Here is a 13,493-nt window from a genome sequence, read left to right as displayed (position 1 = left end):
TTTATTACGTTTCAAGCCTTAGAATCTACCCTAATGACGAAAAAAACTTAGTTTTCAATAACTTAAAATGTTTTAATGGTGTATTTATAATGAATTATACACTTTTTACAGTTGTTAATGTAATTTATAATTTATTGCAACGTCCCAAATCTTAGAAACCGGCCTCGTGCATATATCCTTAAAAAATACATTTAGAATTTGTAAGGAATTTTTTTAATAGTGTGATTTGAATAATGAAGTACCACACAGACGACGCTTTTAAAGTTAATCAAATATAAAGTTCGTTTAAAAATCTATTCAGCATTCAATTTAAAATTAATGAGTTTATTTAAAATAATTACTATTTTTAACTTTATCATGAAAATTAAATTTCTGCTCATGTATTAAACGATGAAAAGTGAATCTGATGTACTTACATCTTTATTAATAAAAAAAAATAATAACTTTAATTCAATAACTTTTGAAAGGTAATATTAACGAAGTGCACCGCGTGTTTATTCTTTCGGTTTTGGAAATGTATTGACTACACCATATAAAAGAGATACACATTCAGATACATGAGTCTCGTACATGTACAGAGAAAAAGAAAATTTTATAAGAAATTTGAAAATACTTTTCAAATTGAAGCAACCTTTTTTTCAAATCTAGGCATTCCAAACCAGTCAAACTTCTAGAACATATTTTTAGTACTTAAATAAAGCAAATTTTAAAAAGATTGCGCTCAATTCAATTCTTGCGGAAAAATCATTTGTTTCATTGCTGATTTTTTCTCCGAAAAAAGGCAGCCATTCTATTTTCATCATAACTCCGTTAGTTTTCATGCTAATGACTTTTACCAAACTAATTTTAAAGGGCTTTTTAAGTATTATGAAAAATATTTACATGTTTCTTCGAAAAAGTTTTCGTTTTTCCGTTATTTAACGTTGAAACGTTCGACTTCAGTTTTCGGTGAACAAAAAGTTACATCCAACGAGGCATAACTCGGTTCATATTGCATCTACAGAAATAAACAAAAAACTGATCTCTTTGGTATTTTATAAGCTTTATTTTTGTCAATACTAATTTTTTCGATAAAACGTAAGGTTTTTGAGTTATTCGCGAAACATCGTTCAATGGTTGGATGAAAAATCAACATTTTCAATCACGAATAACTAAAAACGTATTGACTACAAAACAATTTTATAGAACATTTTTTCCTTAGAATTTATTCCTTCGTCGATTTCTGCGGTTATTTTGAATTTAATAATTTCCACCTCCGAGAAGGGGTGGCATCCACTCCTAGGGAGAAAGACACATGAGCTTTCCTCGAGTTATTCCCTAATTACTGTTAAAATTTAACGTCAATCGGGTTTTTCCGCAAGAATTCTGAGCGATAAACCGTCAAACACTGGGCTAATGCAGGTTCTTGCTATGAAATTTATTGCTGTTCATAACTTATAACAATTACTCGACGGTTAAACTCGATTTTGAGCCGAGCGTATACGTTACTCTTCAAGTTTTTGAGAACTCTGTGGCGTAAATTCATGTCGTCTACGATCATAAAAGCTATAGGCCTTAGCAGTTCCTTCTGTCTGTGACCTCGCCTACCTAAGCGTTATGAAAACATTAATACCGAATTCAAAGTCGAATCACGCCGATTATGTGCACGGCTTACCCTGATGGAAATTCTTGGTTTGGGAAATAAAAATGTAACATTTTCCTTTAGCACAACTTTTCAAACGTATTTGTTTGAATGGCTTCCTTATCGTTTATTTTTTATTTCCGATGTAAACATACGATTTATACATTTAATTATTGATAATATATTTGAATAAGTGTATTTAGTAAATATATCTATACGTTTAATGAATATATTTACCGCATAAAATCTTCGTCATCCTTCGTTATTTTATTACTTAAAAACATAATTTTTCGACTTCCGGTTACGACGGTAGAAAAACGGTATTATGTTTTCCGTATTATCCTTCTTTCAACTGTATTTCATTATATGCTCCTTTTTTGTTTATTTTAAAATTGAGTTTCTTCCCCGGCAATAAATTCTGATCATTAATTACCTATTTTATGCCAAAACTGTAATACCGTCGACTGGAGTGCACTGCTAAATATTCCAGTACCGAAACATTTGATTTTGTATTACAGCATACTCCAAGAATACGGTCCACAACCGCAGGCTAGACGACACTGTTATGAAAAATTCACATTCATTTCGATTTTTACATCGATAAGAAGCAAAAATTATCTTTTTCATTCTGACCACCGTAGGGGAAGACACCCTCCACCAACCCTCCTTCCTAGCCCTTATGGGATTTACAGGAGGTCATCTTCAAAAACTCGACTTTTCACTTATCCAGTCCGCTTCGGGCAGGATGCCACCGATACAAATGCCACGAGTGAAATTCCCATCGGTGTGCTACTATTCAATGAACTCAAAACAAAACACATCTCACAGAGTCTTAAGTAAGACTGAAAGGAATTAATTAAACAAAGGAACTGAACTACCTACCCGTAGAAGGTAAAAGTGAGTTCAACATACAACACGAAACATAAAAATATTACACGGAACAATAACAACACAGTAACATTGAAAATACAAAAAACAAAGGACAAGAAAAACAAAACCATAATTTATAAAACAAATCATCAATAAAAACAAAATACAAGAGACATCCATGCAGGGCTGTAGATCTCCTCAGCAATCCTTCCCTTTGCCTAGAACACTATAAAACTCTCCACTACTGCCCTTTCGGCCTGGCTCCTCCAGTTTACACGGAGATCCAACGCCGACTCGATAACATGAAGTCGACAGATGGTCTCCATGCGCATTAACTCGTACTTCGAGCACTCATAAAGACATGGTAAGTGTCATCCAATTGTCCATACTGAGGACACATCCCAGAATCTACCACGCTGAATTTCTGAAGTCTGTCCCTAAAAGCACCATGACCGGGAAGAAATTGCGTCTCATATTTATGAGGGTGCACCCAAGAGGCGTTCCGCAAACCAACAACATTTGGAAAGAAATCATGCGTACAACGCCCACTCTCTGTCTCATCCCATCTGGCCTGCCACAAGGCATTGCCATGTTCAATTTCTCGAACTTTATCCGAAGTCAACTCACCGGACGTCTTAGCAACATACCGCTGCTACTTCTCAGTCGCAATCAACTTTATCGGTTTCACGCCTGGAATCATCAAGACTGCCTTCCCGTTACCGTTAACAACATTAGACGTTGAGCCCTTAATTACATGTCCCGACAAGTTTTATATTTTAGCCCATCCGCCCAAACAGGCGCCGCATATAGCATAGTAGCCTCGCACACCCCTTTATACAGGATTCTCATGATCTAAAAATTAAGACTCCAATCAGAACTGATCACACGTCGAATACCGTCGAAACACCCCGAGGTACTTTTGAACCTGAACATACTTAATACGCGACCTGCCATCGAAACACAGACTCGCCGACTCGCTGCCAAACGATTTTTGAGGAGTAAAATCGTGGTGTTTTCCGGGCTAAACGTCATCTTGTGTTGGTGACCTCACAGCTCAAACATCCTGCAAGCTTGAGTGGCTGGGACTTGAACCTCCCTCCGTGAGCTTCCTGCGATCAACAGGCGCCCATCGTCAGCATAACCGACGATGCAACACCCGCTGGGCAACCTCAGCTGCAGGAGAGAATAAAACTCCATCACCCACAATAAATGGCCCAAAGAGCTGCCCTGGGGACATCCCTTGGACAATGTCTTGCCAACATGGCTGCCCTCGCAAAGCAGCACATCCCGATGTCTAAAGTAAACCGTCTCATTGATCGTTACCACCCTCATCACACGAAGTATAGCGTCCTCAGTTCCCTTTCCGGGAAGAAACTCGTACTAATTCTCCATCAACAATCTTTACGAGGTTAAACTCTCATTTATACGCAGCTACAGAACCTTTCAAAGACCTTACCCGTAACTGGAAGCAACGTTAAAGGCCTATACGAAGAAGTAACGGCAGGATCCTTGTCGGCACCTTTAAAAAATTTTACAATCCCCTTCTTCCAACACGCAGGGAAGTATCCACCAAACAACAATTTATTAAAAATTCGTGTGACAACTCTCACACTCACCCCGACCGATCAAACAAGAAGCTCCACCGTTATTCCATCAAAGCCTGGGGCCTTGCAGGTCAAATATTTAATTTTTTTCGCGAATTAGATTTTTAATGACTTATTTTGCGGCCGTTTGCCTTCGGATATCCAAGCTGATTTTATAATCTAAGTTATATTTTTTATTGGCTCATAATTTGTTAATAACATATCGACAAAAATAAAAGTGAAGCGAAGGTTTGGAGTCGAACCGAACGATTTTAATATCCACAAAGACATTTGATTCACGATCCTTTGAACGACTTAACATTTATAGTTGAAACATCAGAGTACAAATTTTTTAGTCCTTGAAATATTCCAGTTTTGATACTTATTTTAACTTATTTTTTTACAATTTTTACTTTGTCTTATCCGGTAAAAATAGCAAAACAGTTATTTTGATACTTTTACCGCATAAACTGTGCTTTATCTGACTCCTTTCTCTATTTCAGTTCACCTTTTCTTGTGTTTTATACTTATTTTAGCAACACGATTCTTATAAAAATTGTAAACAACTGCACTTTGTCTATAATGAAGTCCTTATTTTTTTAAATTTTTAACATTCTATTCTGTTCCGATAAATGACTATTGTAAGTTGTAAGAATACGATTATTTTTACTGTAATCATTTATTCGGTCTCATAGGATGTTATTTAATTACGGTTAAAAAATGATTTTGCATAATTTTTCAATAAAATAATTTACGGTTATTCTACTTTATTGAAAATATATAATAAGGGCATAAAGTAGAGTTAACCGTCTAAGATATTATAATTTTTCTTATTGTTAAACGATATATTTACTATTCGTAAATTCCGAATACTCTAAAGAAGTAGAAAAGATATACCGACATCTTTCATGGGCTACTTCCTACATATAAAAAATTATTTATTTAATCGTTTAATGAATAAATTATCTTGAAATGCTTGCAGTCTTATGTATCATCACCGATTCCTCAATTTTCCTTCTATCCACACCAAAAAGAATATGTCTCATAGAACTTTGAAATTCACAGAAACATAATAATCGTTAAACGAACAGGTAGATTACAAAAGAAACCACCTTGATATTTTAATGAAAGACCCGAAAATGTTCTTCCACTAGAATTATACATTCTTTAAATGGAGCCTTAATTCACAGATTATATAATTTTGCTAAATTTTAGTGTTTCGTTATTAAATTTATTTAAATATATTTTTATAAATATACAAAATTACCCCGGTACTTTTATTAATCGTTTTCATTTTAAAACTTAATTAAAATTGTTATACTTGTCAAAAATTATTTCGAAAATGTTAAATTTAAGTCAGATATTTTTTCGTACACAAAGCATTATTTATTTATTATCATTGTTTTTTTTTTAATATCACTGGAAAAAATTAGTTTAGAAGAGTTTTAATCTTAACAATTCAGTCGATGTAAATAATCTACTATCTTACCTTATAAAATATTGATCTTTTCTGCTTTACTGTTTAGATTTTCCAATCGCTTAAAGAAAATCTACAGAAATTAAGGGAAATTAACTCAAAATATAGCCCTTTTTATGTTTGTTTTAAGTTACGGTAGTACAACTTCAACATTCAGTAATTTTATTTTAGTTAGAGTTATGGTAGTTTAAAGTTATTTAATATTTTGTCTTCAAAATTATATATAATAATTATACCCTTTCCATTTAAAATCTTTGATTTTGCTTCCTTCATGAGGGCACCATGAGTTCTTGGTTGTGCAGCAGTCTTATACAAAAATACCGTTTGCTAAATTTAATTTTCCTACGATTAACAGTTGAAAAATTACGTAAGGGCTATCGTACTTTACTAACACGGTTTAAAAATCTAGTACTAATATATGTTTAAAAATATCCAATAGAATGCCAATATATATATATAACAAAAAAAATATCCAGTATCCAAAATACATAAACAGAATTTTACATGCTGTTAAAATTTTCCAACAGTCGATTTCCATTCGATCATTAAAAAATACTTCTTCCACCAAATAGTGCATTTTAATAACGGTTATATATTACACGTAATTTTTCATATCTCCATAAACAACAGAATCGAAAAAAGCGGTTGCGAAGGGAAACAGAATTTCGTTTAAACCGACTGGAATCCCTCGATCATTTATAAGAAAATCGTACAGTCGTTTCTTACAAGTGTTGATTATAGTACAATTCTGGAACTTCTTGATATTCTTTTTTTTGCGTAGCACTGAAATGGCTGTACTCTTTTTTGTTAGACGGTTCAGTTTCCCATCAGATTTAATAAAATGTTTTCTTTCCTTCCCAAATCTTTTTCCATCCTGTTTTAATTTCGGTATATAAATAACTCTGTGAACTCAGATCAAAAATATATTACATACTAAAATTAAAATGTTTTTTTTTCTTAATTAATAGCCAAAACTCACTGTATCTAAAAAAATACATGATTTTGAAGAAATCAAGTAATTTATAATACGTAAAACAACCAATTCCATAAGTTAAACGATTACGATGCAATGATGAAACGTATTGTTTTTTTGACTGGGTTTTGTAATTTTTTAAATATAAAAATTTAAGTTAGATCAAGATTAATTATCTTTATGTATTTATCCCGGCTGATATTTAAAAAAATATAAAACGGTGGTGTGTTAATTCATTAATATATTGTTAATTATTAGGGGTACGTATTGAATGAGAAAACTTAAGAGTAAATTATTTTTCAACGATCCATAAGTGGAGAACAAATTGTTTTTCTCCTATTTTTATCTTGTGAGCCGTTAATTAAAATAAAAATACGAGGGTAAGTCAATTATTATCCGCAATTTAGTTATATTTTTGTTTATATTATGAATATTTAGTACTGTCGTGTTGCGTAGATGACGCATGCGTGGTTTAATTGTTGTTATGTTTGTGCAGGTTTTATGCTGCTAGGTTAGTTCCATTATCGCTGCCCTGCTGTTAACCATGGCTGCTCCGCTTTCTGTTTGCACCAAAGAGAAGAGCAACGTTGAGCGATCCGTTTTTTGTTGTCGGAAGGTGTATCAGGGGTCGAAATTCATCGAAGACTTTCGGTACAGTACGGGAACAGTGTGTTGCCGCAACGGAGTGTCTACGAATGGATTGAAAAATTCAAAAACGGTCGCTCAAGGGTTAGGCACGAAGAAGGAGCCGGACGACCGTTTACCGCCACAAATGAGGAAAACATTGAGCGTGCACGTGACATGTTTTTCTTAGACAGACGAGTAACTATCGATGATGTGGCACATCGTCTGCAAACTAGTCACGGTTCTGCCTACGAAATCATCCACAACAGACTTGGGTTTCATAAAAGTCTGTGCAAGATGGGTCCCAAAACTACTCACACAGTCGCATAAACAAATGCGCTTGGACATCTGCCAAAAACATTTGGATCACTATGGTAACGAACGGGACGTCTTCTTAGACAGAATCATCATCGGTGACGAAACATGGATCCATCATTATGAGCCGGAGAGTAAACGGCAGAGTACGGAATGGAAACATCCAAATTCCCTGCAAAAAAAAGTTCAAGACCCAAACGTCCGCAGGAAAACTGATGCTTACGGAATTTCGGGACTCACAAGGCCCAGTACTGGAACAATATGAGGAAAGGGGAAAGACAATAAACAGTACGTGTTACAGTGACATGCTTACTGCCAAGCTGAAGCCTACAATTCAAAGCAAACGCCGAGGACTGCTGTCGAAAGGTGTTGTGTTGTTGCACGACAAAGTCCGTCCACATACTGCTGAAACGCTCCAGAAACCCAACTTTGAAGTACTGGCTCATCCTCCGTGTAGTCCTGATCTTGCCCCTTCTCACTACCATTTATTTGGTTCACTCAAATAGGCATTAAAGGGCCGTCGATTTACCTCGGATGAAAGAAACAAACAAACAAACAGTGAAAGAAGCGTTGCATTCCTGGCTCGCAGCTCAACCGAAAACCTTCTTTTATGAGGGCATCAGGAAGCTTGTGTAACGATGGATCAAGTGCGTTGAAAAGCAAGGGGACTATGTTGAAAAATTATGTACATGTATGTTTCCTATTTGTATTGTAATAAAATTTATAACTACATTGCAATTACCCTCATACTACACTGCAATAATTACAACTGACTTACCCTCGTACATAGATAAATAAAAAAGAGTAATATTATTAAACATCATATGCTTACTCTTTTTAAAACCTCAAGTTGTTTCCTTATTACCTTGCGGTAACGGATAATTTTTTGTAGTTTTCATGCGAAAAATCGCCATCTCTTGCGTTTAGTTATTCGATAAAAGCAGATTTGTACCGTTGTAACCGTTTATGATGACATTTACCGATTAAGGTAATTTTTACGTCATTATGATTTATGTATATCGCTTAATGTTATAGGCTTAGCCGGTTTTTTTTTTTAAAGTCTCTCCCTTTCATTTAATTCAGAAATCGAACGCGATCTTCTTACTTAAAATAGAAGAAGCATCGCGGCTACAATAAGCACCTGTCGATGGTAAATTGATTAATACTTTACTCTCTTTGGTAGTGCAAATTCGGATTCGGCAATCTTAAGCGACACGTCTTCACGATAAACGGGCCTGTCACGGTAACGGTAACGAACGGAATTAAATGATAAAGTCACCGAATGGAAGGAAGCGAAACGAAATCCATAATAGAATTATCATTTTATACTATGTAAGAGCTACTCGTTTAAAATATGATTTATTAATTTTACAAAATGTTTTAATCAGTATTAATCTTTCGCGCTCGATAAACGAGTAGTTTTGGGAGAAATCTTGAGCCGATACGTTCAATTATTCTGCTTCAGCTCGACTGTATTTTTCTATTGAGGATCTAACATTTAGCGCTCAAATGATAAACTCTAATTATTAATTATATAGAAATATGATATAAGTAAAGTGTTTTATACTGAACAAAAGAGGTTTCATTTTTTTGAATAGTTTTTAAAATACCTAAATAAAATAATTAATTATTAAGGTGATATCTATACAAATCATTATCTTAGATATACGATAAAGAATATGTAACTAAAAATACAACCAGCAAGATATAAAGAAAGGAAATTAAAAAAATTGTTCATAATTGACTTTTTAAATTTATTTTTATGTTCTGGATAGGTTCCTGAAATCTAAAATAATATTTTGTTATTATTATTATTTTCATTTATTCACGAGGTAACCAATCGTAGTATGTACTATATTATTTATTTAAGTTTTAGTATTATGGATTGATTGCATATATGTTTAATTAAGAGTAATGATTATTCTGAAATATCATTATACTTATTATTTTATATTTGATATGGTATATGTATTACATGATTCTACATATGTATATAATAAAATTCGGATATAAATAAAAAATTCCACAAAAACAGTAAAGTGAATGATTAGATCACTTACAAATGAGATAGGCACTTTCACTATATTTTTACAGTAAGTTTCAAAACATAATTTTTAAAATACACAAATCCATTTACACTATAACACAGCGGTTCTGAAAGTGTGTCCCCAGGAGAGCCGCAATCTCGTCGCTTGGACGCTGTGAAATATTACACGATTTACGTAATTCGATATCCATTTTCAATTCAATGTCAAAAGACGCGACATCTAGTGGAACCGGTGCAAACCGTTTAGTTACTGGTTGCAGAAGCCTCTGTAAACGGTTACTTATATTTTATCGTAGTCAATGAGCGATAAAATCTAAGTTACGCGCGAAAATCAATGCAATAAAGAAAATGAGATTGGCTGAGCTCAGTTTAATTCCACGATTTGAGAAAATGCGGCAATCGATAGGCTTATCCGTTCTGACTAATCTTTATAATCGGTTGAAGTTGTTTGATTACTTTTTTGTGATCTAAAACTGTTTTTATTTGTTTTTACCTAATCCTTGCGAAAGATTATTGGCTATATGGTCGTAATCCCTGATAGGCTTTAACGGGAGTCGTCTTTCGCCATCTAACTTTTTACATCTCATAGTAATAAGCCAGACCTCGTTGGGATGCCACCGATATAAATGCCTCGGTAGACATTTACATCGGTGATTTTTAAACTCGGCTACCTTCGCTGTATACCTCGTCCGGATATCTTGCATGTCCTACATCGTTGCCCTCTGAACTAGCTAACCGAGTTCGCGGAAGTACGAACCCCAAGCCTAGTTCTACTTTTATGAGCCAATTTCTAGTAAATGTTTCGAAATTCGAGGCGATTTAACAACACAACACCAAAAATGTTGTTCGCAACAACGAAATTTAATCCTAGTTCCCTTAATTAACTCAACTTCAGTTCATACCCCTGACTTAGGCTAATTAACGGATTCTTGTCTGGTCTACAAGGGAGAGGCGGACAGACCTCCAACTCCCACTCAGCTCCATCGCAGAGTCCTGCGTGAAATTTACTTGCTTTCAACCATCGTCGAGATGCCACTACACCTCACTGCTTGTCGGGCCGTCAAAGGTACATGGTGTACCGTGGTGTCTTCGAAAGCATTATCTCTTACACGGCGTCCGTTCGGGCGCATAGGTTGGAAATGAATAGAGTACTTGTTCAAAATTTAAAGACTGCCCAGCGCAGAGCCTTAATTGTATGCACTGGTGTTTTTAAAACTACCTCCTATAAGGCTACCACCGTATTGGGAAAGGCACTCCCAATCGATTTAGTGGTGAAAGTTCGGACAGCCATGTTGAGATTGCGAAGAGGCCGGGAGGCCGAGGTATTTGGGATGCGGTTTCGAGCCGGGCCAGTACCGCAGCGGAGCGGCGATCACAATACACCGGATCTAAATTTCGTTTACCTGCCCATCTCCCACCTGCGGAAGAGGCTGCAGAATCTCGCAAGGGAAGCATGGCAGCTGGAATGGGACACCACGACTGAGGGAAGATCCTTTTATACTTTTATACAGGATTTGAGGAGATGGTATGCCTCGAGCTCGTTTTTAAGGGCAACAAGAACCCGAGTGCTATCCAAGCATGTAAATTTAAACCAATATTTGTTTCGGTTCCAACTGGCAGCTCATGAGTTGTGCGTCTGCGGAAAGATCCAGTCAAATGAACACCTGATGTCTGACTACCCTGCTCTTGGGGGGCTCAGAGACCGGGCCACCCTGAAACTTAGTGGTCAAGGGGAAAAATTTCACTCACAAGCGGTGAGTCAGTGTGATGAGAGCCGCATTGTCGGACCGTGTGGTAATTCCTAGATGCGGTTGATTTTTTCAACCGGCGTCCGTAGTTTGCTTAAGGGAAAGGCTCTTACCACAATGCCGTGCGAAGCTAACCCTGAGTATGGCTGACCACCAATCAGTTATTATGGCTCCAAGCGCTATAAAATGATGGTCAGATACTTGCTGGCATTCAGCAACCTAGGTGTGGCAGTTAATTGCTGCCTAGACGAAATAAATTTTTATTATGGATGACATATATATTTTTAATAGTTGACGGGGTGCGCCTACCCATTTTAGCAAATATATGACCAGTGAGCGGTAAGGACACGTAAGCCGTCGGTGTATGGTACCACGCTTAGTTCGCTAACGCTGTTAGGTAAGCTCTAGGAGCTATGTTAGGATACTGGTCGCTAAACTGTTTGAGGCTCAATAGCAGTTTGTGGCATGGACATTCGGTCTTATGTTTTATTGCGACCGAATGGGGTGGTGGCGGGAGAAATGCCAAGCAAAAAAAAAAAAAAATATATATATATACATATATTTGTGTGTGTGTGTGTGTGTGTGTGTGCGCGCGCGCGTATTAATAGAATAAGGTGCTTCATAAATTATAATTTTATATACTATTGTTTAACATAGCTATTGTGTGGTAACTTTACACAACGTATAACTGTAATATTACTTTTTTTATTATAATTATTTTATTATTGTGTGTGCGCAGGTATGGCAGGATATAGAGACGGTTATATCGGGTGGAGGTGCACCGGTCTTCGAAGTGGAAACTTCAGCGGAGTTACATCCAGTGACGATCGAACATTTTCAAACATCTTCACCATCGACGGGTTATTATTTCGATCTGGGATGCCCCTATAAGAATAGACCTACCGATCAACTCGTTCCAAGTCATTCGATATGTTCGTTGCCGGATTCAAGAAAGGAAGAACATCTGAAGTCTGAAATTACGCACAGTTATTCGGACTGTTCAGGAAGAATAAAACCGGAAGAAAGTTCAGATCACGGTATATATATGACGAGACAGACCGCTGAGTATTCAAATATTTCGACTTCGACCGGGATGCAACATTATTGTAGTCAAGGATACGTTGTACCTCAACCGTCCTTTATGTCAAACGGACCGAATTCTGGATCCCGTTGTTTCGTTTCCCTAGGGCATATATCCCCACCGAATACTCCAGAAACGTACCATCCTATACCTTCTTTACCGGGCGGTTCCGATCCGTATAATCCCGATAGACATCATCATGTGATGATAATAACTCCACCGTCATCTCCTCATATCACATCGCTTCACGGTTCCTCCGAAACTAACTTCCGTCACAGACATCAACCGTACCTCGCAAATCATCAACATTCTGTACCTCCACCAGGAGTTTCTTTAAAACCTGGAGGGACTAAAACGAGACGCCGACAAAACTGGAGCCGTCGTAAAGTAATCGTACATACGTGTTCTCATGCCGGTTGCGGAAAAACTTACACGAAATCGTCCCATTTAAAGGCGCATCTTCGAACTCATACGGGAGAAAAGCCCTATCAATGCGGCTGGAAAGGATGCGGTTGGAAGTTCGCCAGATCCGATGAATTAACACGGCATTATCGGAAACATACTGGAGATAGACCGTTTCAATGTCGGCTATGCGAAAGAGCTTTTTCTCGTTCCGATCATTTATCGCTTCATATGAAAAGACACGTTACTATATAACCGAAACAGTATGTAGTCAGAACACGTTACGGCATTAGTCGCAGTCGACGGTGCGCGTCAACGGCTTGCATCCTGTAATATATGAATGTGTACCCATCCTAATAATGTGATTCACGTCGATCACTCCCCGTGATATTATCTAATGGCTGATACAACATACCTTTAGTTTTTATTAACTAGTATAGGACCAAAGACATTCTGATTAATGTATTTTTTATGTTTAATTAAAATAATAATTAATTCATTAAACTATTTTTGTAGAGGTAAAAATTTAGACAGACATATCACACACAAATACATACGATAGTAAGAATATACATTTATTTTATTATTATTGGAATCTAATACTTATATCTTTGTTTATTGTAGGATATGTTAAAATATTTTCTATTAAATATTTTTATTAAACTTTATAATTTTAATAACTAATATTTTTACATAATTTTTTTAAATTTGAAATCGTTTAAAAACCTCAGAATTTCGCAAGTAGCTAAGTA

General features: G+C 36.0%; 1 protein-coding gene across 1 annotated transcript in view; it reads left to right on the top strand.

The window, feature by feature from the left end:
* The window catches only part of LOC142322820 (uncharacterized), a 40,424-nt gene extending 27,159 nt beyond the window's left edge, over nt 1–13,265 (top strand). The window contains exon 2 of the mRNA XM_075361892.1: nt 11,998–13,265. Within this exon, the coding sequence (XP_075218007.1) occupies nt 11,998–12,996 (999 nt within the window). The 3' untranslated portion in view covers nt 12,997–13,265. The remainder of the gene's footprint in view (nt 1–11,997) is intronic.
* The last annotated feature ends 228 nt before the right edge of the window (nt 13,266–13,493 follow it).

The sequence above is a fragment of the Lycorma delicatula genome, chromosome 4 (genome assembly GCF_047948215.1).
Source record: "Lycorma delicatula isolate Av1 chromosome 4, ASM4794821v1, whole genome shotgun sequence".
Classification (NCBI taxonomy): domain Eukaryota; kingdom Metazoa; phylum Arthropoda; class Insecta; order Hemiptera; family Fulgoridae; genus Lycorma; species Lycorma delicatula.
Note: the sequence above shows the minus strand (reverse complement) of the source record. Positions and strands in the feature narration are given on the sequence as shown.